Source organism: Electrophorus electricus, chromosome 24 (genome assembly GCF_041902795.1).
Source record: "Electrophorus electricus isolate QZ-2024a chromosome 24, ASM4190279v1, whole genome shotgun sequence".
Lineage (NCBI taxonomy): Eukaryota > Metazoa > Chordata > Actinopteri > Gymnotiformes > Gymnotidae > Electrophorus > Electrophorus electricus.
The window spans coordinates 10,370,648-10,391,242 of record NC_137520.1 but is presented as its reverse complement, the minus strand read 5'-3'; the positions used below and the strand labels follow the sequence as shown (position 1 = coordinate 10,391,242).

Genomic DNA, 20,595 nt, shown 5'->3' with positions numbered 1-20,595 from the left:
TTTTATCATCCAGATGACAGAGTCACTTGTGGAATTCTTACAGCTTTATTAATTTGAGCTAATTCAAAAAGCGGACATTCAGCAACAGTTGAACATTGTAGCAGCGGGATACGCGAATAAATACTAACTGGCCTTTTTTTTAACTTAACACCATGCACTCAGCTCTGATTATAAGGTCACCTTTTGTGTGTGTGTGTGTGTGTGTGTGTGTGTGTGTGTGTGTGTGTGTGTGTGTGTGTGTGTGTGTGTGTGTGTGTGTGTGTGTGTGTGTGTGTGTGTGTGTGTGTGACTTGCTCAACAGAAACAAAAACAGCTTTGGGCAAAGCTATTTGTCTGCAGTACATGTTGGTTTATGTTTGGGGGGGAAGGGTTGGGTCACATGGAAATAAGCCCATTAAATATCTAGTATTGTAAAAAGGAGTTCAGAAACAAAATCTCAAACAGGTAAACAAAGCAAAAATTGGGGGGAAAAAAATGCTTCCAAAGTAAAGATGCAGGCCCTTTTATTCTTTTATCTTGACAGTTGATTTTCATTGTTGAAGTAGGTAAAAACCCCATTACAAATGTAATTCAAATTCAGTGGGCTTGTACATCAATTAACTTTCATTCTGCTTGTATCATTTATACAAGGAGAGAAACCTCACACAAGCATTTCGTCAAACAATCAGGTACAGGCCTAGCCTCTCTGACAGTACAATCAGATCATTGAACACCACTGCAAAAATGTGCAGAAACAAAAGTGCATGACATTAAGAGATCAGTTCACATTTCTGCAAATCTGGCTGCTCTCTGTCATTCTGGAAATTAACTCAAAAAGGAAAAAAAAAAGCAACAAATCAAAAACAAACAAAACAAAAAACAACCCACAAAGGAAAAATAAAAGCCACCAAGTTGTTTGATGCAGTCATTATTCCAGAACATTTAGTTAATGGAAAAGATCACCTGCAAATGTTGGATCAATAGAGCATCGTATGTTTCAGTGTATTAGATGTTACAGAAACATTTGTAATAAATGGATTAACTTGTCATACTACATATATAATTGTCTGGTTTAGGAGCGTTACAGCTGAAGGCATTGCAGAAGAACAAACCCAAGTGGGATATCAGGAACAGAGGTGGTGGTGAATGAGTGTGTGAGAGCTGATAGTAGATTTGGGAGCCCAGACCCCGATTGAAAAGGTGCCCCTTTGGAGCTGCAAGTTGCAGTGTCCAGGTAGTGGAGAGCCTCCGTTTTCAGGGACACCTGCACTGAGCATGGCAGACATGTGTCCAGTGAGGGGAATGGCTGAATGCCATCAGGGCACAGAGTTCAACAGGTCCTGCAGGAAACCATCAGGATCAGGGATGTCTGAGAGAAGCCCTACCAAGAGATAACAGATATTAGAACAAACACTTAAAATAATAATAATCATTAAAAAAAAAAAACCAAACTTCAAAATACTAGGACATGCCGTTACGCTTAGTGAAATTATTTAAAAGGTGTTTTCACACTTGGGCTGTTTCAAGTCTTCCCAGTCATTTCTTTTACATACATGTCAAATGAACTCGAACCACTCTAACCAAACCTCAAACCACCTACTGAGGTAGTTTCAATATGGTGCATGTGTGGTTTGTATTGTAGTCTGCTTGATTTGTGCGTTGTGAAAAAACGGCTCTGGTGCGTTTTGCATTTTTGAGCGTCATGCACAGCAACAATGACCAGGTGAAAGTGAACAAAAATGGCTGCATGTGGGATGGTGTAGTTCTGGAGCAAAATGAGTTTCCTGTGCGTTTCTCTCTTTAGACTTTGTTTAAACAGTTTTTGGTATATGTCAGTTGTGTTATTTGTTCTCTTTTCTTATGTTTCATCAAAATGTAGTAAAGCCAGAATAGCAGCATGAAAAGTAGCCATCTTGATTACACTAACCATAATTCAATTGTACTCAGAAAACAGTTCTCTTTATAGTTTATCTGCATTGTGAACATAAGAATTGGAGGTCAGTTGAAGCTGGTTCCGTTTCTGGTTGACTTTGACAGAACTGAGTTTGGTTCATAGTATATGTGAAAAGAGCCCAAGAATACAGGCTTTTGGAAGTGTGGGATTTAGTAGTAAAGCTTAAACTGATGCTATACAAATACCACAATAACACCTTGGTATTACAGTAGTTTAAAACTGGCACTGTCTACTGTGAATTCTCTGAACGTTTGGCCCATTTACACGAAACCCACCGGTTTGTAGTGTTTACACCTATCAGGTTAATCCACTTTACAAGTAAATAACACCTGAATCAAACACAGTTGTGGAACTTAAAACGGCAGAAATCCAAACTATAGTATCCTATGACACATTTTTCTAACTTGACACTTCAATTAATATTTAACATGATTTGATGCCATCAAGTCCATTTTAAAGAGAATGTATAATACAGCCCAAACGCATTTTCCAACACTCATATGGAACACACCATTTAATAAGGTGAAGATAAATCCTGTAAATTCAGTGACTGACCAGAAATAGAACTTAGTTTCCACTTGCCTACGACATCGAGGAACTCCGAGAAAGACTCAGCAGGCATGAGTTCATCCTGGAAAGCCCTCAGCACCCTTTCTGAAGCCTCGTAGATGGGCATGTCATTGTGCCGCACATATTCTGCCAGCGAGAAGGACCAGCCTCCCTCTGTGTTACTGGTGGGCACTTTCTGTAATAGCCATGGGAAAAAAAATTAGATTTTTTTTTTCCATAAGAGTTTATGAAAAATCTACAGAACTGTGCAAGGGATAAGCACTTAAGAAATTTGAGTATATTTAAGGTATACCCTGAACATGTCATAGATGAGGTCCACCAGGCCCCAGAAGAGAAGCGGGGAACGATAAACTGCATACTCTTTCACTGCCTTGTCTGTGAGTCTTAAACATCAAATACAAAATTGTTCTGATTAAATCAACACCTAGATATTTGGCTCATATGCTGGATTTATAAAAGAATAACAGATTCAAAAATGGTGTGTAATGTGTTTACAAAACAATTGAGACACGTTACAAGTGAATGGATATTATAAAAATATTTGTAAAATCTTCTCTGCCTTACAGTGCAAAGAATTACATAAACACCAATGCAATCTCACCACTTGACCTCATCACTGTCTAATTTAATCAAAATCAGCTTGCCTGTATTTCATTGTAACTCTAACATTTTGTGCTAACATAGGAGAGGATTTTAGACTTCAACAAATCTGAAATGTGATGCTAAATATGCTTAGATTTAATAAGGGTCTGCTGCAACAGCAAAAGAAAAGGAACATGCGGGCAAAGGCCGATTGTAAATTTAGTCATATACTCTTTCCCTTACTTGTTGGCGCCCCCTGGCGATGCTTTTCGTGCATGCGCAGTAACGAGCAGCCTGCGTAAGAACTCGATGCGCGTGGTCCTCCAGCGCTCGGGCGGGAGGATGTGCATGGCCAGTGTGGTGAAGTAATGCGGACCTTCCACCTCGTATGAGCACTCCACCCACTTGTCACACGGCTGCTCCAAGAAGCTCTGCAGGTTCTTCTCCTCACGTGACGTAGCCCTCGTGCTTAAAACCAATTTGGTGCAGGAATTAGCATCCAAGCACGTGACACACACAGAGCTTTAATCTTCAGTCTACATAATCACGGAGCCAAAACTGAACCTGGGCTGATCTAGGTTGTGTGTGTGTGCGCGTGCACGCAATACTCAGGCACGTACGTGTTGAGGACGTAGAGGACGGTATGGATGATGTAGGGGATGAGGTGTATGTTGCTCTCACGGCCCCCTCCACCAGTGTCCACGCTGAAGGACTGCTCCATGGCAAAGCGCAGGAAGAGCAGCTTGGTGTCGTGGATGTTGAGCTGGTAGGTGGGCTCCCGCTGGCCTGTGCACTCCTGCAGATACGTGTTGTGCCTGAGGAGAAGCACAAGGATTTGAGATCAGAGGCCCGTGCGACGGAAAACACCATTTCAGTCGCTCAGCAAGTCACACTGTCAACAGTTTTACACAAAACTAGCTGGACATGTCAGGGCAAAGAGGTGTTCACTCCCGACACGCTCAAAACGTGACCCACCTTGCCAGGCAGGTTGCAAAAGCTGATTCAGGTACGTGGGGGCCCCACACAGGTAGGAGCCCATTGCACTTGGTGTTGGCATTCTGTAGAGCGGCGCTTTCCCACTCCTCACGCCCTCGGGCAAGCCTGACGCAAAGACCAGAGAACAGGGTCAAAGCTTGCTCCTGGCATTACATTAAGACATTAAGGAGAGACACTTAAGAGTGGGCAATACCGGACAGCAGCAAGGTGACAGTCATAGTGGACTATGTTAAAGTGCGAGACAGTGCTGTAGCCCTGTTGCTTGCGGGGTTTGTTCTCAAACTCCTCCAGAGCCACACGCTTCGTAAACGTGTAAATACCCAGGACCTTGGTTGGCTACCAAAAGAAACATTTGTTATTCACAGATAAAAAAGACATCATGGTATTTTAATTTAGTAATAGGGCCATAAATGACTCATCACAAGTCAAATAGCACATGCACCTGAAATTTGTAGCCTTCTCGGCAGATGCAGCAGGTTAGTCCTGGTTCTTCTATAAGCTCCTCCATCTGCTTCAATAGAGATGTCTTCGTCACCACCTGACCCTTCTCATTGGTCTGAAAGAAAACATGTATAACATTACACTTTTAGATGTAGAATCCATTGACGAGAGTCCTCAAGAACAAAGCTTCTCATCCATCACAATAATTAGCAGTGTGTTTAATAATTGCATCCAGACTGGGTGAAGACCGTGTGGAGGGACACCCACAGTCATGCCAAGTGTGCCCAGGGCCTTCTGCCTCATCGCCATGGCCATTCGCTTCTTCTCTGCCCGCGTCTCCCGTCGAGCTGCGTCGATCTTCAGGTTCACCTCCGCATGCTCTCTCAAGGCCTCCAGAAGGTTCTCGGCCAGAGTTCCTATGCCCTCGTCACTGGACACTTGCTCCAGCTTGTGCAAATTGCTAATGGAGTCTGTTCCGATCAGCATCTGAAGAACACGAGAAGGAACAGACGGTAAGATCTCGTTGTCTTCCCGAGAACAGATGAGCAACAATATGATTATGAAGGCTATGACTGAGAATGGAAAAGTTTGGTACCTGTGTAGGGGGGTGCTGGGTGGCCAGACCACGCAGCAGTCTGAGGATGAATGGAAGAGCTGGTCGTGCAAGGAACTTCTTCCAAACGTCTGCATCCAGACTGCAACAACACAAGCAGGACCAGTAAGTGCACAGCGCAGGAACACAGCGCTACATGTAGTGGTAGTGAGGTAAAACAGGCCATACTTCTTGGCGCTGGGGATGTGCTTCTTCATGTAGTCCAGGGCACTCTGAGTGATGCCCTTCTGTAGGATTAGGTCCTTGAGCTGATGCCCATTACTGTTGTTCTTGATGCCTGCTGCGATTTTACAGAAGCAGTCCAAGAAGACCTTATCATCTGCGTTGTGCTCTTCGTCATACCTAAAAACAAACACCAACAAAGACTTTTTCCCATGACCAGATGTTTTTGCATCTTTTGCTGTTTCGGTAAAAGAGGATGGAGGATGTACTTGTCGAAGCTGCAGCAGGGTTTGAAGCGCTCCACCAGGATGTTCATCTTCTCCAGCTCTCCAAAGGACAGGTACGGGATGATGCGCAGCAGGCCCTGCAGGACGCTGGGGTTGGAGCGCACAAAGGTGGTGTTAATCTGGTCGAGCAGCATCACCAGCTGGTCCTTGTCTCCTGTCAACAGCAGGTTCCCCTGCAGGAGGGGCACAGGGGCAGCATCAGAGAGAGTATCCCACACAACACTCCCCCGTGGGAACAACCACGATTCTGTACGCATGTACTTTATGTTTATCTAATGAAAACAGATTGCCCTGTGTTTAATATAGTTCACCTTGTCCTCAGCAAGCGTTTCAGCATTGGCTTCATCCAGAATGATCTCCATAATGCTGAGGACCTGCTCGGCTATGGACGCCCCTCCGCTGTCTTTACTTTCCTGTTCAGCTACCAGCGCCTGAAAAAGCACAAGCACTCAGTTTAACAGTGCTGCCTTACACCCAGGCACAGACATCAGTGGCAGGCTCAAGGGTTTTGGTTTTTTTTTGTGTGCCCAAGCAAACTAAATGTGTGCTACCCACCAGGTTCAAAGTGCCCAGCATAACATTAAGTGTATTCATCTCCGGCTTGACCAGCTGCTGTCTGTTGATCTTCACTTTCACACAGTAACTAAACAGCTTCAGCAGCACCTAAAAAGCAAAAGCAAATTGAATGATGCTCTTGCTTCTAAAATACAAAAACCAAAAGGTGTACAGCTTGTGTCCAAATAAAAATGCACCAGTTCACCTTAACAGCCATTGTCTGGCAAGTACAAGGATGAGCTACTTAGAATGTCAAGAACAGACAGACTTTCACTTACAGTGAGTAGGTGTCTGCCCTGTTTGAAGTCCCTAATTCCAGAGAGTCTGTTGAGCATACACTCCAGCCCACCACATTGAGCCATCACTCCAGCCATTTTATAAACCTCCTCGTCGTCCTCCTCCTCGTCTGTGCAATAAGATAAAAGTGGTTGGATGCAGCTTAAATATGTGAACATAAGACCTCTGGGTAGCCACCATTTATAGCCTTCTTTTCTGTAAGGATCAGTTACTGATGATACCTGTGGTGGAGTCCAGAGACTCAATGAACTCCTCTGTGGCATCACCCAGAAGCCCTCTCATGCGATAAATGATTCTCATTGGCTCACCCTTGTAAACAGATATATAACCTCAGTCTCATATTGCTTGCAAAGCCAAAGCAAAAACAAAAGCTGACAAATGCTCAAATTAAAATGACCAAAAGGAGAATAATTAAGAATGTGTCAATGTTGTTTTTTCCAATAACCTCACCTCATTGGTAGGGCACCAGACTTTCTTGTAAACCTCAGCCACAGGCAGGTCCAAACTAATGATCTTGTTATTCACAAGAAGCTAGACACACAAAATCATACAGCCAGATCAGAGAAAACAGATCATAAGTCTAAGTACAGACACACCAGAAACAGACACCTTGTGCACGCTGCTTTGGTAGACATTCCCTGTGTGTGCAAGCTACCTCCATGCCACTGTCGTCCTCCAGCAGTGCCACCAGGTCACAGTCCTGACAGATCTTGTTCTTGATGTCCCTCATGAGCGGGCCGATGCCGGGCTCGTTGCTGCTGTAGGGGTTTCCTGGCATGCGGCCCTGCAAAAAGTCTTCCTGCTGGGGGTCTTTCTCCAGAGTCACGAAGAACTCCGTCACCTCATTCTCCTCCTGAGAGAGAAAAATGGGAAGAGAACAGAAAGATATGGAGGAATGCCAGACACAGAAAGGGAGCTGGCATCAGCAGAGTAGGGTAAAAGGGACCAATCGCAAATCCGGGTGCCATTCTTGTTAAAAGGCAGAAAGAAGTGCCACTCACAGGATAGATGATGCTGCAAAGCCTCTCAAAGATGAAGACGGGCGTACGGTAGTCATCTAGGTTGTAGCGTTTGGCCGTCTCGATGCACACCGCCATGAAGGCTTTCGTCTCCGACTCCGTCCCTGTACGGATAACGCAGGAGCCGTCAGCATCATTGTTCAGCAGAGCGGCGTGGCCTTGGTAGGCTGAGGGGCACATACCTGTGGTCATGTCCTCCAGCATCTCCAGCAGCATGTCCTGGGTCTCGTCGATCAGCTTGGTCCTCTGTACCACCAGCTTGCGGAGGCACAGGTATCCGTTCAGCACGGTGCCCACCAGGCGGCTCTTGAAGTGCCGTTTAATGGAGTCCACCTCCACGAAGGAGGACAGCAAGCCTACAGCAAGCCAAAATGACAAGAGTACCATTAGACCATTTCATACACTCGGCAGCAAGTAAGAATATTCCTAGCTATTTCAGTTTCATTTACACACTACGTTCTCTGTAAAATAAGACATGTTTTCTTGCCGGTGAGACTCTTAAGGGCATATCCTTGCTGCAGGTCTGTACTCAGTGTTGCTTCCTCCAGAGCCAGCAAATGGGCAATTTCCTAGAAGTAAAAAATAAGAAAGCAAATGACAAACCACAAACATGAAGTAACAAGAAAATCTAATTCCAAAACATCTAAACTCTAGCCATCGTTACCTTGGTGATGAGGTTGCCAACATAGGGCAGGACACCACGGGCAGCCAAGTAGACCTTCCAGTGGGCAGGTTTAATTAGCTTCTGGTACAGAGCCAGGTACTCAGCAGCACACTCACCAGCAATGCTCAACTCATCCAGGTAACTAGAGGTCAAACTAGTGTCAGTGAGCCCGCACGCGCGCGCGCGCGCGCGCGCACACACACACACACACACACACACACACACACACACACACACACACACACACACACACACACACACACACACACACACACACACACACACACACACACACACACACACACACACACACACACAGTCTCTACCAACAGGCCTACAGTTAAATGATTCCTCAGTGTCAGAGAGCATGTTTCTAAATTCTTTAACCATACCCTCTGACTGAGTAAGCGATGCGTACCTCGTGAGAAGGTCCAAGACCTGCTGCTTGCGGCTCGGGATAGTCGTTAGGGCCTCTACGATGGTGCAGGCGGCCTGTCTCGCCGCCTGAGTGGCTGGAGTGAAGAGCACCTGAAAGAGAGGTCACCGCGTTGGTGCATGTCCCTAAACCACCCATGAACGAATGAGGGACCGGATGCTCCAGGAGGCTGGCCAGAAGGGTTCGAAGAGCCTTTACCTGTCTTAGCCAGTTGTTGTGGCCCAGTTTGAGAAGACGAGGGAACAGCCCCTCGGATCTGGATCTGATGAACTGCTTCCACTTCCAAACGTACTTCTCCATGAGGTACTGCCTCCTGATCTCAGGCTTACTCAAAGGTTTAGAAACGGTCTCTTGACCTTTGAAAAAAGTGCACAGAAGCCATTTACTGCCCCCGTTCCCCAAACAGGGTATAACTCTGCACTTTTGTCAAATAAGCTTTCTCTGGTGCTAAAGATCATTTTAGGCAAAGCTAGAACACCTACATCTAGCAGGAAGGCACTTTTTCCAGGCCTCATATGATGCCTTGGGATCCTTTTTGAGCCAGAGCTGGGCCTGGGCGTGTATCTCATGGTTATATGGCTTGACTGTGGTCAGGGATTCTACAGCGGCATCCTAAGGCAAATGACCACATTGATGACAACACACACACACACACACACACACACACACCCATCCCTACACACCAGAGGGAATTACGGGAACAAAAGTTTTCCAAGTATTTCAAAATACCTTGTTTTTCTTGCTGGTGGGCGCAGGAGGTTTGATGAGTTTTTGTAAGATTCTCAGGCACATCAGAGTAATGTTCTCCACCACAACTGGAGTCTTTATATTGACTGCCATTAGGAAGAGACTCAGCGCTGAGAACAGCATAAGAGAGTTCATAAGAGACCCTTAGTGCTCAAATCAATGGAACAACATCAATGAGAGACTAAATAAGAGGTCTGTGCTGAAATATGTTCTAGTACTAAGAGATGAAGCTTACCACAGCGTAGTCTTAGCTCCCAGCATCCTCCCTCCTTTGCTATGGAGTCAGTGAGGAGCAGCATTTCATACTGGAGACTACTGACCTACAGCGCAACAATACACAACCATCACATACACAAAAATACACTAAATTAAATGGGCAAAAGGGGGAGTGTCACTGAAGGAGGACTAATGGAATCCACAAAAGGAGTAAAGGGTCATACCAGGTCAGGGTTGGCCCAGTGACCCTTCAGGGCGGCTGACACTTTTGCAATGATAAGGTCATTCATTTGTTGCGTGGCCTCAGGATGATCCCTGTTGAAGAAAAGAAGAAAAAAAAAACCAAAACAATTTGCTTAAACAAACCATAAACAAACAAATGATTTAAAAATCAAATCAAACCATAAACTCTTTCTGCTCTCAAAAGGCAGACAGGAGAAAGACATGTGCACGCATGTGGCCATACCTGGTGAGCAGACAGATGAGCTGGCGGACCTCCTCCCTCATGACACTGGTGCCGCGGCGAAGGTTGTACTCAAACAGCTCTCGGATGAGGCCCTGCAGCACCAGAATCTGCCTGATGGCGGTGTTGGTGGCCAGCGCGCGCAGCAGCGTGATACAGTGGCCCGTGACGGCAGAGGCACAGCCATAGCACTTGGTGGAGGACGTGTGTCCACAGCCCAGCACGGACAGGGCCCGGTACTGGCTGGCTGTGAAGGTGGGCTGCGTGCTGGTGCGGGATGACTTCGTGGCTGCCTCTCGCTGCTGCAGGTCGTACTCCAGCAGCTCTTTACGAGATGCAAGCACTTTCTGCAGGGGGAGGGCATGACACTTAAACTCTGGCTGCGATATGTATGCAAGTGGTCTTTGGCAGGTTTAAGCTTTTTGAGTCGTTAATCCTTAAAGCAAATGTAAGAAAACACACTTGATTATCAGTTTTGTCAGTGTGAGAAGGACGTGACGGACGTTCTCCTACCTGTATGATCTTGGAAAGCTCATCAAACGAGGTTTTGCAGTCTCCACTGTACTCCTGAGCCAGCTGCTGAATGTAGCGGTTCACAGTGGCAGTGGAGGTGCCCAGACCTGCTCCTGCACCAGTGTCATCCTAATAAAGAAGCATCGTCACAGCACTGCTAATGCATCACATATTCACCACCACCCATGACTTCAGAAAACACTGTTCATCCGCAGTGTTAAGCATTTGGCTTCATGCTAAGAGAATCAAGCAGCCTGAACCTTGCGGCGCCGGCTGCGCGACCGACCTGTGGTTTCTCTGGGGCTGCCTCGTTCACCTTGGACAGCAGACTCTCCAGTTGAGGCCGATGGCCCATGAGCTGGTGGTACACACGGTCGGCCTTGTCCAGCAGTGTGTTAATGTTGGTCACAGCCTACAGAGAACAAGCAAAGGAAAAGGATTACTACTTTAGGCAGAACAAAAACAAGTAAAATGAGACCCAAGCAAAAGGTAGTGCTCTTTGCCTTTTTCCTGTCTTCCTCATTCTCTATGGGGTCCACAGCACAGCAGGGCTTTGCATAGAGCATGAAGTCAAAGCGAGCGTATTTACAGAAACCACAGGCATTGCACAGAAAGGGGTCCTTCTCGTCGTAATTAATGGACCTGGAAAGCAAACACCTGATGTTATGCCCAGAGCTTTCATTAACATAAAAGACAACACACAGCATTTCCCAGGGATTTCCTGGGTACCGTGTTGGTCTATACCTGCATTTGTGACATTGGTAAACGTTCTCTCCACAGTTGCCGCACACCCCTGGGTTGGCGGGCACAGAAGCACTGCATCGAGGGCACTGCAGGGTCTCCGTGGACGCCTGGTAGTTCTCATAGAAGTCTGAGAATTCAATCATCAGGTTGGATGCCACAATGGGGAGAGGGAGGTCAATCTTCACCTCCGTCTGTCCAGGGGTGAGCTGCACTCTCTTGGCCTTGTGCCAGCGAGCAGGTCTAGAGAGGCAACAAAGAAATGTTCAATGAACTTTACCCCTATGATGACCCTACTACTAAATTGGTAAATTGGTTTGACCTTGCATAAAGTGTATGCTTCTGAACTGGATGAACATGAACATACTTATTTTTAAGCTCCACAATAGCCTGGACAGTCCTGTTGTTGTAGTAGAGATTGATGGTGCGCACCATCTTGGTTCTCTTGAGATCTCCGATCTTCACCGTGACCTTGCTGATGGTATGACTGCCAATCAGCTTCACCACCTGCTGTGTGGTGGTGTAGCGGGTGTCCACTTTGATAGAGGACAGCTTGATGTTCTGAACAAACAGTGCACAATCGATAGTGAACAAATATCCTCAGACAGGCATGACAGACATCATTAAAGAGCTGCACTTAGGTAGGCTGCGCTGCCCCACTCACAGAGAAGGGCACTTCAGGATTGTTGCACACTAAGCAAGGATCACTCTCAAGGTAAAATCCATCAAATTCCACCAGTCCAGAGAGGGTACTTGATGGAGAGAGGAAATTTTTTTTAATTACTTCCAACTTGCCACAAAAGTCAAAGGCCATCATGACGTTTACAGTCAAACAAGGGATGAAAAGATCAGACTACTTACTTGTAGATGTTGGAATTGGGATGATTGGTGAGTATGTGGTTTTGCGCCCTTAAAATCTCAACAGCTTTCTGAGAGTATTCCTTCAGCTGCAAGTATGATGTGCAATAAAGTCAATAGTACACTAATAGCACAGGAAAAACAGAATAAGTGCCATCTACACTCTTGGCAATTATGTAATGTGAAAAAACAGTAGTATTATTATTTGCTCAGTGAGGTGTTAAGACTGTGTGGAGGTGAACAATACAACAAACCTTCTTTTCTGTCTGAGGGGTTTTGAGGGAGAAGTAGCCGAGCAGGTCCACAAACTGAGCGGCCTTACGGCCATAAGCAGGCAGCTCAGGCCAGATAGCCCACGTGAGGTCCAGCAGCAACTCCTGCTGAGACTTACTGGAGTTCCTGGAAATAAACCATGTTGAGTCATTGACATCAAAAGCTGCAGCTTTTGAAACACAGCAACAGGCAAAGCAGTGGCGAGTGTGGGTGCGTTAAAGTGAGCGAGACCTGCTGTGTACCTGTAGATGTGCAGGGCCAGGCAGTGGGCCTGCCAGCGCACTGAGGAAGAGTTGGACTCCAGCAAGAAGCAGCGCAGGAACTGAATCAGAGTCTCTTTGTCTGCAAACTTGTTGAGCTGACTGACCAGAGCGGTGCACAGCTGATCCTCCTGACTGCCCACGCCCTCACCTGTACACGAACGGGAAGAGCAAATGGGGATGGGTGAAGAACAGCTGCTGAAGAAACACGCAGATAGCAAGAGAGCAATTCCGTGCAACATCGCATATGTGCTGCAGGTCCTTTGGGGAATGGGGCATCACCCTCTTTATCTTTCTCCTTTTCCTCCTTCTTGCTCTTCTTGCTGGAGGACTTGCTCTGGGACGACTGGGAGGCTCCAGCCGCCGTGGCAGAGCCACCGGACGAGGAGGCGGCCAGGACTTTGCTGCCACACAGGGCGCAGGAGAGCAGCTGCAGCAGCACTGGGGACACGCCCTCGTCCACCAGGAAACTCACCTGCAGCAGAAAGTACAGCACCGCTGTCCACACAGACAGAGAGGCAGACATCAGCATTGCAGCAGTCATTGGGCAGAGCACTTGTTTCAACACATCTGTGGGGTGTTTTTTAAGCTTACTGACATTAACAATTGGCATACAAAATGTACACGCTGGCATACAACCGTACTTTTTTTAATCCTGCCTTATTTAGTTAAATGTTCACTGCATTTTAAAGTATAATAATAAAATATTCGAAAAAACATAAGAAAGAAAGCTTACAATCATCCTTCATACAGAACTTTTGCCAGTTGATGGTTCTCTGGGTGGCTATTTCAGCACATGCTTTCAGGTGTTCCATCTGTAGTGAAGAAAAGAGCGAGCACTATCACAGCAGGGACTACACACACATACACACACACCAGATACTTCCAGGGCCTCGCCCGCTCACCAGACTGATCAGCGTGTCGTATTGCAGGGCAGAGCCGGAGGTGGCCGTGACGATGCCGCCCCTCAGGAAGATGCCCTGCTCTTCCAGAAGCTTCTTGATGCTGCGAACGTGACTGTCAAGTGTGTGGAGGTCCCGCAGCTGTCGATACTTCTCCTTCGAGCCGCAGATGAAGAGGAGCAGCTTCCTCACCTGCCTCCTCACGAACGGAGTCTGCTGGATCATCAGGTACTGCAGGCAGATGGGACAGGAGGTAAGTCGCCATGAAGTACAGGGAGCACGCGGGAAACTCGACAAGGCAATGCTGCGTTAAGCCAGGGGGCTTGACGGCATTACCTCCGAAAGGAAGAAGAACCACGAGTGGTCAAAGATGGGAGGAGGGATGCGGGGGTTTGCGTCGGCAATCTTCTTGATCTGGTAGGGCAAGCGCAGCACCATCTCGGTGAGGAGCTGGGAGTAGGCTTCAAACACGTCTGCGGCATGACCCTGAGAAAGCAGCCCCACACACACAGGCATCTGTAAACACGATCAAATGAGTGCATGTGCTAACTACACTGCCGACCAGGCTGAAGGAGCGGGAAACATTGTGTGTTACCTTAACATACTGGCGGAGAAAGAAGGGGCTCATGTCGGGGGGAGAGGAGGTGGTGTGTGGTTTGAGGAGTTGGCTGGCAGCCGCCGGCTCCTCCTCTCCCTGCTGGGTCTTCCAGAACTCCAGCAGAGACTTCAGCACGTGCAGGCAGTAGTCGATCGCTCCCAGACTGAGCAGCGCAGTAGCCGTGGCATTGGAGATGAGAGAGGAAGACTGCAGAGGAAACACCAGTCACATGAGTACACATTCAGATGTAGAAAATATAACACTAAAAATCACTTCTGGTGCTACATTGTTCCAACGTTCAAGGGGTGCCTCTGAAATGAACAATGTTCTAATGGTAGTCTACCTCAGAAGACGACTTGGAGCCAGACTTGGTGCGAGACATGAACACACTAAGGAGCCTCATGATGACCAGATGCACCTCATTCATCGAGCTACGCTCATTCTTCTTTGAGACATCCTGGTTAGAAACATGGAAGTGTTTTACATCACCTAAAACCAGGCACACTTGAAAAACACGTTCTACCGTCAAACGCCGATGCTATCTGAAATTCATCACGCTTCACCGCCCAAGGTCGATCCAACCCCAAGGCCACAGAAGCAGAGCTCTGACCTTCTTGTGCATGCCGAGCTCGCCGATGAGCTGAGCCAGCAGGTCGTCCAGCGCTCCTTTGTCCTTCTCGTCCTCTCCATCTAGGTCGGCGGTCAACATGAGGATGACCTGCATGTAGGGGATGGCGCGCACGCCGCCCACGCTGTGCAGCTGGGGCAGGTGCTGCAGGAGACGCTCCAGCAGCATCAGACGCACCATGTGCAGCCTAGACGCAGGCAGACGGAGGGGAAAGGTTCCTAACTGGAAACCGACACTACAACCTGAAAACATATTGTACTTGATTGCACGGCAGGACATCCCTGTGGCTCGGTGCTGTGTGAAGGGCAGACCTGTTGCTGGTGTGCAGGTCACCCTCATTCTCGCCCTCCCCCTCCGAGGCATCGCCTTCCTGCTGGGCTGTGGTGGTGCTGATGGCTCCCGTGCTGGAGCTGACGCTACCAGGGCCGGCATGGTGACCTTCGACAGTGGCGTCGCCATATGCACTGCTGCGTCCGGACACTGCAAGGCACAAAGACCGCTCACCGTCAGCCGCAGAGTCGCACGGCAACACGACTGCTACGTTATCATCACAGCTATGTCTGCAGCCTCTCAAACTCCACGTTAGATTATTACCACTAAAAGGCATTTAACTCCAGGCTCTTATTCCATCAAAGATGTAATTCTACCCATCCAAGATGGTTCCACTCACACAGCTCCTCCCTCCCTCCCTCCTCGGCCCTCACCATTATGTTCTCCAGCCACTGAGTCGATGGCGCTGCCTCCGCTCTCGGAGCCCACGCTGCCCCCGTGCTCAGCAGGAGAGGTGCGCAGCGTGGAGCCGTCTGTGGCCGCTGTGCTCCCCTCGTCATCCGAGGCTGGGGCTGAAAGTATAACCAGAGCTGTTACAGGAAAAAAACAGCAAGCTTTGCAAGGGGGCTGTGAAAGGATACACAACACATACAGACACACAAACACGCAAACATGATATGATGAGGAGTAAGGGCCATGACTATATACAGGAGTTTTACAGGATACCACTGTAGCCAAGCATTAAGAAGAAAAACTTTGTGATTAATAATTATAAAAATAATACTTAACTACATATGTTGAGTTAGAAAAGGTTGCTAGACTTGGTACATTCTTTGTGAGAAACGCATAAGAAATGTTTAATTTGAGAAGCAAATGACTTTACTGTGAATTTAGAGTGGCAGTAGTATAGAATGAGAAGCATGGTTCTGATAGGGTGTAGGTACAGTTACCTGACGCAGTCGTGTCAGATAAGGTGCCTGCATCCAGAGAGGAGGAGCTGGGCGCCTGGCCAGACAGCCCCAGGCTCTGCAGGCCCAGAGCACTGCTGCTGCTACCTGCACCCACGCACACACACGCGCGCAATTACAAGCCTGACGGCACAGAGGCCCACATACGTAAATTATTCCACTGCTTAAGAAAGAGTAAGACTGAAGACAGAAAAGAAAGACGTGCCTCTGCAAGAATTGTTCTGGGAGTCTGGGCAGCACTACAAAAACTCCACTATATATGCTTATAAAATAAATGCTTTCATATTACACATCACTGGCTTTCTTTTTCGCCTAATGTGTAAAAATGGTACATTTCAAAAACCCTCCTTCATTCAAGCTTGTGTCCAACCCTGCTTGTGAGTCAAAAGCTGAAGCTGACATTAACCTTGCTGATCCTGTTGAAGACTAAGAGCTATGGCCAACTCCACCATGGTCTCATCGTCAGCATCAGGGGGAATCTCCAGCATGGGGGGGAAGCCCTCCGCCCCAGCCAGCAGCGCTTCCAGAGGAGATGGATTCCCGTTGTTCACGTTCTCTGCTGTTTCAAGAACCATGGACTCAGACTGCATCACACACACACACACACACACACACACACACACACACACACACACACACAGAGAGAGAGAGAACTGTATACCAGCCGTCTTCTTAAGACACAGTTGACTAAACTGATGACCACAAGTGAAAGATCTGATGAGGACACGCGTGCCCGTCCTTGGCCAAAACTCACCACCATCTCAAAGTCGCCGTGGTCGACCTCATTTTGCTCCTGGCTCTCCTGCCTGCCGCTCTCCCCTCCTGTCATGCCAGAGGGCTGCATCTTGTCATCAGCATCGTCGTCATCATCGTCATCTTTATCACCTGAGATGAAGCGGGCAAGGGGCTTGCGTTAAAACGCTGCCGTAGAAAAAGGCATCGATGCACGTCCAAAGAATGTTTGTGAGCTCCAGTACTCCAGATCCAGCTCTTACCCATGGGAGTGTTGGAACGTGGTGGAGAGGGCAGGGTCACATGCCTGCGTTTGTTCCTGGGTCTCAGGACTCTAACCAGGGCCTGTTTGCAGGCAAAGCTCACAGAAGTATCCTGGAACAATTGTGCATAAAAACATTAGCTATAGAATCTACGAATTCTAATGAGTAAGACGATGATTGAATGTAATAAAATGTAAAAACGGACTACGTGACAATATTTAAAGAGCAAAGAGACCAAATCTTACAGGGCAGAGCAGCATCTGCATGTAGATTTGAGAGGCCACGTTGATGTAGTCCAGCTCACATGTACAGTAGCCATGAATGATGTCCACCAGTGCATTCACCGTGGCTTCAATATGGGTTAGACCTTAGAAAAATTGAAAGCGTATTAGTAATAATAATTCAGAACCATCTTTTAAAATATAAATGAAATAACTCACTTACCAGGCAAACAAGCAGGCGCAAGGAAGGCATTCTTGGGCTTCAGAGCATGAAGCTTCCAGAAGTTACTGACCAGCTGCATGATGAAGTTACAGCCCTCTGCATTGTCCTTACTATCCTCACTCAGATCTGACAGCAGAAGAATCCATGACGGCAAAGAAAGGGTGCAAGGTCATCATAAAGAACAGCCACGTGGCTTCATGGCACGAGCAACGCGAGTGAACGGATTTGACAGTCCCTGCAACAGGGTGACAGTGCTGTGTACCGATTTCTGCATGAGGCATCTTGGACTCGGTGAAGTGCACCAGGTTGTTGGGCCTCATGATGGCGATGGAGCGTGCTGTAATCACCAGCCGCTGGAATACGTCAGGGTCCAAGTCCTTCCCGTCTTTACTGCAGCTGCCCAGGCATTGCACGGCGTTGCTCAGCAGCGACTGATCCTGCACAAAAACGGCTCCGTGAAACAGATAGATACGCAACCGCGAGACAGAACGCAGGGAGAGCGATTGCCTCCGCTCAGGAAGGGGTCCATTGAACCAGGCGACTCTAGTACCTTGTGGTTGTGGTAGGCTGTGCGGCTGGTGTGCAGGCTGGCCAGGAGACCCTTTGTCTGCTGCTGCACTCCAGAAGGTGTTGGCATGGACAGAAGAAGAGTGGCCAGCTCCAGAGCTGGGCCTTTGGTTTTCTCCTTATTATGTAAAGGAGAAAAACATTTATATTAGATTATGAATTTTAGTGGAATTCTCAGCACTTGTTCCTAAAATAGAATCGAGTGAATAAATTTTTTTTTTACTTGCCTTTTCACTGGAAGAACCAATTGCATAGCAACTCTCGAGAGCTTCCAGTGAGCTCACCACCAACCTAGGAAGAGCACAGGAGACATTAATGTACTTTAAAGTAAACGATGTCCACTGAAGTAAGCAATGCACAAATGTTTTAAAACCACACAATTCAGAACACTGCTAACATTTACTAGCTATCATTACAACAAACTTATACTGGCTTAGAAGCAAAAGTGATGGCTAGTATAAGAATCCTCATTACACTCAGATTGAAACTGTGGCAGTTTTTCTATGCCACAGCAAGCTGAGTGTGGATGCTTTCCGTTTGCCTTGTGCGCGCTCACATTCACACAGCCATTCGTACACAAACACCATGCAAACAAGCAGAGAAAGGGGCAGTTACTAACCGGTCCAAGGTTGATAAGGACTCAATTTCGCAACTTTATTTTATTGTTTTTGGGAGCAAAGAAAAAGAAAAATGTGTGAGGATCACAGAAAGAAACAAGTAAACTAATGATTTGTATGTAACAGAAAGACACGTAAGCATGCAAGCAAAGGTCATTATGAAGACAGCCGTGGACTGGACACACCACACACACACACACCCTCCTCCATTCCACACCTCTGCCCTCCTTTGTCTGTTGAGTACCGTTAAAACCGTTGAGCATCAATACATTATAAAAAAAATCAAGGTGAAATTATGTTAAGAGGTGAATATTTACAGTGAGGACAGAGAAATGGAAACCAAAAAAAAAGAAAAAAAAAGAAACTGGACTTTTGTAGATGTACCACTTGTACTGAAGTGCTAGTTTTTGATGTGAACTGACAGAGGGTGGAAGCAGCACCGCCCATGCCAGGCTTACCTCTCCAATACTGTGCCGTTGGTGGAGGTGGGGGTGGTGACGTCGCTGTCGGTGGTGCCATTGCCCTGGTTCAGGTTGGGGCTGCACACGTTGTTAACGGAGGCAGATGGGAAGTCCTCTGGAGGTTCGTCGGGCCAGCCAAACTGCTCTTTGGTTTTGCCATAGATCTTAACGGAGTCCAGCATGGTGACTCCTGCAGGGTCTACTGATGCGCCGACTGTAAAAGCAGCAGACATCGAAGGGAAGTAATAAAAAGCAAAACAAACAAAGCCGTTCGAATCATAATACTATAAGACACAGGAGAGTAACAGGAGTGGAGTTATTGTAAGAGATTCTGCATTCTTACTGAAGATGGAGAGCTTCTTGTCGGCCTGCAGGGCCTCCTCACGCGTGAAGGGAAGATCAAACCAGCGGGAGCGCGTCAAGTTCATCTGCATCGTTCGGCCGAAGATCTCGATATAGGACGGGGCTCTTTCGATGGCCTGAGTGCCAACCTGCACCCTCATGCCAGTCATCACCATGGAGCTGTTATTGTTTACCACCTCCACCGTGAAGCCACCAGGCTGACAAAGATCAACTGGTTATAAATTCCATACTGTATGTACTATATTAATACGGATGATTCTTTAAATATAAAAAAAATAATTAAAAACTCAGCTAGAATGAATACTAAACCAGTGCAGTACTATATACCATATGAGTGTTTTACCTTGGTGTTGGCTACGTACATCCCTGACGAGTTGAGGCGGTGCTTGATCTGCTGCCCATTGTAGACCTGCAATAAGTCATTGCCTCCAAACTCCACTTCTGTCAGCTGCTGGTTGTGCTCGAAGAAATCCACAGGGAAGGTCACCTGGCTGGACGTGCGTGTAGCTGTGGCGGGGTGGAGGGAGGTTAAGATTTAAAACAGATTTGCAAAAGCAAATCAAAAAATGGCCTAAACCCTTCCGCCCCCAGGGCCGTCTCGGGCTGCAGCATGTCGCAAGCGCTTACTGGCAGCGGCAGCCTTGCGCTTGCGCACGGGCTTCATGATGCTGATGACACTGCTGGGTTGCAGCGAGGGCTGGAGCCAGTAGGACGTGTTCTCCACGTTGGCCATGTAGATGCGCAGGCTGCCGTCCTCGCACAGCAGGATCATGGTGGTGCGCTGCTGCTCGTTGCTGGCCGTGTGACGGATGGCCACCATGTCCTGGATCTGGGCAGTGACAGGGAGGCGAGGTTCGAAATACGCACACACGTGCACGCAAAAGGAAAAACACCCCTCTCAACTCATGAACATTGGAGTTATGGACACAATATACCAAAGGCAGCTCGGCTCCGTCAGAGAACTGACCTTGGCTTTGGCAGGTAAGGTTTTGATCTCCTGGATGAGGAAAGTGTCTGGCTTCACCATAATGACTAGAGGGATCCCTGTGGTTTGTTGCACACAGCAGACCAGCCCTGGGTGATTCATTACTTCTGACCACTGGCACAAAGCTGGAGAGGTCTTACTGCCCCCATTTGACCTGGGGGGGGTTAAAAG

At 47.5% G+C, this 20,595-nt stretch overlaps 1 protein-coding gene across 15 annotated transcripts in view; it reads right to left on the bottom strand.

Moving 5' to 3' along the window:
- Positions 1-486: 486 nt before the first annotated feature.
- The window catches only part of ubr4 (ubiquitin protein ligase E3 component n-recognin 4), a 36,111-nt gene continuing 16,002 nt past the window's right edge, over positions 487-20,595 (bottom strand). For 8 of the 15 annotated variants that reach the window (XM_035522572.2, XM_035522575.2, XM_035522582.2 and 5 more), the window contains 62 exons: positions 20,407-20,578; positions 20,067-20,268; positions 19,783-19,946; positions 19,420-19,636; positions 19,074-19,290; positions 18,618-18,650; positions 18,226-18,289; positions 17,982-18,116; positions 17,694-17,868; positions 17,432-17,557; positions 17,233-17,354; positions 16,988-17,099; positions 16,747-16,877; positions 16,399-16,576; positions 15,975-16,079; positions 15,459-15,596; positions 15,066-15,234; positions 14,737-14,941; positions 14,470-14,583; positions 14,124-14,333; positions 13,865-14,014; positions 13,532-13,759; positions 13,363-13,441; positions 12,909-13,124; positions 12,609-12,777; positions 12,348-12,492; positions 12,097-12,182; positions 11,900-11,987; positions 11,603-11,796; positions 11,239-11,478; positions 10,998-11,136; positions 10,781-10,906; positions 10,495-10,623; positions 9,985-10,328; positions 9,743-9,833; positions 9,538-9,622; positions 9,285-9,412; positions 9,038-9,167; positions 8,754-8,911; positions 8,538-8,647; positions 8,120-8,273; positions 7,943-8,024; positions 7,638-7,811; positions 7,438-7,559; positions 7,092-7,289; positions 6,887-6,967; positions 6,658-6,745; positions 6,418-6,545; positions 6,140-6,247; positions 5,896-6,015; positions 5,567-5,757; positions 5,304-5,477; positions 5,118-5,217; positions 4,790-5,008; positions 4,524-4,637; positions 4,275-4,417; positions 4,061-4,186; positions 3,706-3,900; positions 3,329-3,553; positions 2,796-2,886; positions 2,516-2,678; positions 487-1,360 (listed from right to left, as the gene is read on the bottom strand). In XM_035522572.2, the coding sequence (XP_035378465.1) occupies positions 1,296-1,360; positions 2,516-2,678; positions 2,796-2,886; positions 3,329-3,553; positions 3,706-3,900; positions 4,061-4,186; positions 4,275-4,417; positions 4,524-4,637; positions 4,790-5,008; positions 5,118-5,217; positions 5,304-5,477; positions 5,567-5,757; positions 5,896-6,015; positions 6,140-6,247; positions 6,418-6,545; positions 6,658-6,745; positions 6,887-6,967; positions 7,092-7,289; positions 7,438-7,559; positions 7,638-7,811; positions 7,943-8,024; positions 8,120-8,273; positions 8,538-8,647; positions 8,754-8,911; positions 9,038-9,167; positions 9,285-9,412; positions 9,538-9,622; positions 9,743-9,833; positions 9,985-10,328; positions 10,495-10,623; positions 10,781-10,906; positions 10,998-11,136; positions 11,239-11,478; positions 11,603-11,796; positions 11,900-11,987; positions 12,097-12,182; positions 12,348-12,492; positions 12,609-12,777; positions 12,909-13,124; positions 13,363-13,441; positions 13,532-13,759; positions 13,865-14,014; positions 14,124-14,333; positions 14,470-14,583; positions 14,737-14,941; positions 15,066-15,234; positions 15,459-15,596; positions 15,975-16,079; positions 16,399-16,576; positions 16,747-16,877; positions 16,988-17,099; positions 17,233-17,354; positions 17,432-17,557; positions 17,694-17,868; positions 17,982-18,116; positions 18,226-18,289; positions 18,618-18,650; positions 19,074-19,290; positions 19,420-19,636; positions 19,783-19,946; positions 20,067-20,268; positions 20,407-20,578 (9,085 nt within the window). In that variant the 3' untranslated portion in view covers positions 487-1,295. The remainder of the gene's footprint in view (positions 1,361-2,515; positions 2,679-2,795; positions 2,887-3,328; positions 3,554-3,705; positions 3,901-4,060; positions 4,187-4,274; positions 4,418-4,523; positions 4,638-4,789; positions 5,009-5,117; positions 5,218-5,303; positions 5,478-5,566; positions 5,758-5,895; positions 6,016-6,139; positions 6,248-6,417; positions 6,546-6,657; positions 6,746-6,886; positions 6,968-7,091; positions 7,290-7,437; positions 7,560-7,637; positions 7,812-7,942; positions 8,025-8,119; positions 8,274-8,537; positions 8,648-8,753; positions 8,912-9,037; positions 9,168-9,284; positions 9,413-9,537; positions 9,623-9,742; positions 9,834-9,984; positions 10,329-10,494; positions 10,624-10,780; positions 10,907-10,997; positions 11,137-11,238; positions 11,479-11,602; positions 11,797-11,899; positions 11,988-12,096; positions 12,183-12,347; positions 12,493-12,608; positions 12,778-12,908; positions 13,125-13,362; positions 13,442-13,531; positions 13,760-13,864; positions 14,015-14,123; positions 14,334-14,469; positions 14,584-14,736; positions 14,942-15,065; positions 15,235-15,458; positions 15,597-15,974; positions 16,080-16,398; positions 16,577-16,746; positions 16,878-16,987; positions 17,100-17,232; positions 17,355-17,431; positions 17,558-17,693; positions 17,869-17,981; positions 18,117-18,225; positions 18,290-18,617; positions 18,651-19,073; positions 19,291-19,419; positions 19,637-19,782; positions 19,947-20,066; positions 20,269-20,406; positions 20,579-20,595) is intronic. The other 7 variants (XM_035522578.2, XM_035522585.2, XM_035522581.2 and 4 more) reach the window with 5 other exon arrangements.